We start from the raw sequence: 3,862 nt of genomic DNA, 5'->3' as shown, positions 1-3,862 counted from the left end.
ATATAAATCAAGATAGATTACCCTTTGTAATATACTTTGCTATATTTATTAATATATTCAAAAGTTTTGTTACTTAAAATAATTTATCATATTCTTTTTAGTTTTAAAAATTAATTACAAGATCAGGTAAAAGACTGAAAGGGTATACATAGTGTCATATATATATATATATGCTCCCTAACAGAGATGTTTGGATTGGCTCTGTGAACACATATTTGTTAGCTTGCTTTGATGACTTTTTAGACTGACCTCAATAATTCACTTATAGGCAGCATGACCTTCCTGTTAAAAATGGCTATTGCTGTCCCTTTTAAGTGTGGTGTGTGGTCATCCTTTAACTATCAAAATTCATGGAGTTTTTAGGATGCAGACGCTAATAGCTTTGGAAAGGTGAAAATTATTGGAGACAAGATTGCAAATATCTCAACAATATCTCATTATCTCAAATGGTTGGTTATTTTTGCTATCAAATACAATTTTTCTTTTAATTTTAATTTTTATGATTAAGTGCTATTTTATTTAATTTTTACCAGACTCGTAAGGTAGCTTCACTCGCTGGTAAATTTATCTTCTTTTTTTTTTTTTTAAATAACGAGCACGATAGAAGTGTTTGTCGTAGACTGAGCTTGTCTAGGTGGTATGGACATGACTTCCATCTCAAAGTCGAAGATTCAGTAAGTTACTTAGTGCACTTGTGTATTTAAAAACATATATGATAAAAGTTCCCTATATATATAGACTTTGCCCAAACATTGGAAATGCATTATTACACTGTTGAGAGATGATGATGAATAGCATTCTCATATGGTTTCCTCTCCTTTTTCTCTTAACTTCTCTACTTCTTCTCAAAACAAAAAAGCTTATTCACAGCAACAACAAGAAGCTTATTACTAATCCTCCTCCAAGCCCTCCAAAGCTTCCTTTATTGGGTCATTTACACCTCCTTGGCTCCCACCCTCATCACTCTTTATGCAACCTTTCACGAACATACGGTCCCATCATGCTTCTGAAACTCGGCTCCATCCCGACCGTCGTCATTTCTTCCGCAACAGCCGCGAGAGAGCTATTCAAACACCATGATCTCGCATCTTGCAGCCGCCCTCGCTTAATGGGAAGTGCAAGATTTTCCTATAACTTTCAAGACCTGAGTTTGTCTCCATATGGCGAGCGTTGGAGAGAGCTTCGAAAGATTTTCATACTCGAGCTCTTTAGTACTAAACGAGTGCAATCATTTCATCATATCAGAGAAGAGGAAGTGAGTTTGCTCATAAACTCAATCTCTCAACAATCCTTAAAATTTTCTTCAAATCCAATTGATTTGGGTGACAAAAGCTATTCTCTTACTGCCAATATTACGACAAGAATTGCTTTTGGGAAGAGCTTTAGAGGGGGTGAACTAGATAACCAAAATTTTCAAAAGGTTATGCGCAGAACAATTGACGCCATTAAAGGCTTCTCAATTAGCGATTTCTTTCCGAGTTTCGGTTGGATTGTTGATCGAATCAGTGGTGTTCATGGGAAGCTGGAGAAGAGCTTTGGTGAGATGGATGCTTTTTTTCAAAAGGTAGTCGATGATCGTATAAACATGGACAAGGGAACTTCTGGAAATGAAGAAAACATTGTTGATGTTTTGTTGAGAATGAAGAGAGACGGCTTTCAATCTGATGCACTCATCCTTACACAAGATTGCATTAAAGCAATAATCAAGGTAATAAGCTAAATATTTTAAAATTTTAATTACGTGGTTCTGTATTTTATAATCATTTCATTCTTGAAAATTAGTTAGATTTTTTCACATGGGAACAATAATAGAGGGGTCAGTTCATCCTTAGAAACATTTAAATTCTTAACTAAAGTCAAAAAGAAAAATGGCAATTAGTAGTTATCTCCGAGCTGTCATATATATATTATACAGCAAAAAAATAACAATTCAATAAAAAAAAACACACACACACACACAAAATTACTTGGGTCACATTAAAATTTTTAATTGAGTAAAGTTGCATAAATTAGATGGGTCCAACCTACCCATCGTCCAACTATATTTTTTAGCATGCATCAGTTAGTGTTGTGCAACTCATCTAAATGTGTCTAATCATAAGTTATGAATTTTTGTTTTTAATCTTTTTTTTCTTCTTTTTGTAATAGGTACAATCTGACGTTGTATCTAAGTCTTTTTTTCCTCGTAAAAAAACATAAGTGTGTCTAATTATATGCATGCATCACTTATTTTCTGCAACCCATCTAAATGTGTCTAAACATAATTTTTTTTTTAAAAAAAGGAGACTAGTGTCAAGAGATTAAAACTCCTATTTTCTTTTAAAAATAGCTCTTTTGAGGACGTTGGCCGTTCCGCATCGTCTCTAGCACGTGGCGGTATTTAGTTTTCAGAACTTTGAATGGTTTTATGAAATATTTGTGAAAAAATTATTAGATAACAAAAAAAAAGATGTAAGATATAAAATAACGTTCATAAGTTTAATTTTCAAAATAGAAAGATTTAGGTGCATCTATACCTTTGTCCATCCTATTAAACTATTCGATATTCTTTACTTTACTTTTAAGTTATTTTGATTGTTTTTTCGGTAGGCTTAGAAAGAGTCTAACACATAAAAATGGGTGTGTCAATATTATTCTTTTAAATTTTTTTTTTTTTAAAAAAAAGTTAATTGTTATCAAACAAAATTCAACTTTCATTTTTTAATCTTATTGCTATCAAACAAAATTCAAGTTTCATTTTAAGTGTTGTTCTTTTTAGGATATCTTTATAGCAGGAGTGGAAACTGGAGCAAACACCATTGTTTGGGCAATGGCAGAGCTAATTAGAAAGCCTAGAGTAATGAAAAAGCTACAAGACCAAATTAGAAGCTACATAAAAAAGGAACAAGTAAAAGAAACGGACCTTGAAAGGCTTCCATATCTAAAAATGGTAGTGAAAGAGGTTCTAAGGTTGCACCCACCAGTCCCACTTCTCATTCCAAGAGAAACCACGTCTCATTTTAAGCTTAATGGTTATGATATACATCCAAAGGCTCATCTTCATGTCAATGTATGGGCCATTGGACGAGATCCAGAGTGTTGGGTTAACCCTGAAGAGTTTATCCCAGAAAGGTTTATAGAAAATAATATTGATTATAAAGGACAAAATTATGAATTATTACCTTTTGGAGGTGGTAGAAGAGTTTGTCCAGGAATGAATATGGGAATCTTTACAGTAGAGTTGACATTGGCTAATTTGTTACTTTGTTTTGATTGGAAATTGGGAGATGGAATGAAAGAAGAAGATGTAGATATGGAAGAGGATTTTTTTGGTATTAGTGTTGCCAAAAAATCACCACTTAAACTTGTTCCCATCCCTTACATAGCTTAAACTACCTTTTAGTTTATTTGTTATCCGAACGAAATAAACATATATTGATCAAATAAAAAGTTCATTTCCTTTCTATCCAAGAAAGAAAAGAAAATCAAATCAATTGAAGCATATTGAAGTTTAGAAAAAGAGTGTGAGTTTCGAGAGAACAATATTCTTTCTCTTGTGTGTTTTTGAGTTTTATAAGAGAACAAGTTTATTCTTTTAAAAAATTGTGAGAGTTAAAGTGAATTAGAGTAGGCTCGTCAACACTTTCAACACACTGTCTAAAAAATGAGGACAACGAATTTTACCCGAAAGCATTGTTACGTATGTTGATTGGTATAATTGGTTTGTTCTTATAATTGTGTACTAGAATTCAGTCAGAAGTTGATATTATATACAAGAATTGGAATTGTTATAAGGATAAGTTAGTTTTGTCTTATTGTGATAGATTTGATATTGTATTAAGAAACGTCTCAAACTATATATTAACTAAAATCAAAGATGTAA

At 32.3% G+C, this 3,862-nt stretch overlaps 1 protein-coding gene across 1 annotated transcript; it reads left to right on the top strand.

The window, feature by feature from the left end:
* Positions 1-661: 661 nt before the first annotated feature.
* Positions 662-3,445, top strand: LOC101203617 (cytochrome P450 71B26). Its single transcript, XM_004135233.3, has 2 exons — positions 662-1,708; positions 2,759-3,445. Exons 1-2 carry the CDS (start codon positions 782-784, stop codon positions 3,368-3,370), a joined length of 1,539 nt encoding a protein of 512 aa, XP_004135281.3. The 5' UTR covers positions 662-781; the 3' UTR covers positions 3,371-3,445.
* The last annotated feature ends 417 nt before the right edge of the window (positions 3,446-3,862 follow it).

This window comes from Cucumis sativus, chromosome 5 (assembly GCF_000004075.3).
Source record: "Cucumis sativus cultivar 9930 chromosome 5, Cucumber_9930_V3, whole genome shotgun sequence".
Classification (NCBI taxonomy): Eukaryota; Viridiplantae; Streptophyta; class Magnoliopsida; order Cucurbitales; family Cucurbitaceae; genus Cucumis; species Cucumis sativus.
The sequence above is the reverse complement of the archived record's forward strand: the minus strand, read 5'-3'. Positions and strand labels throughout refer to the sequence as shown.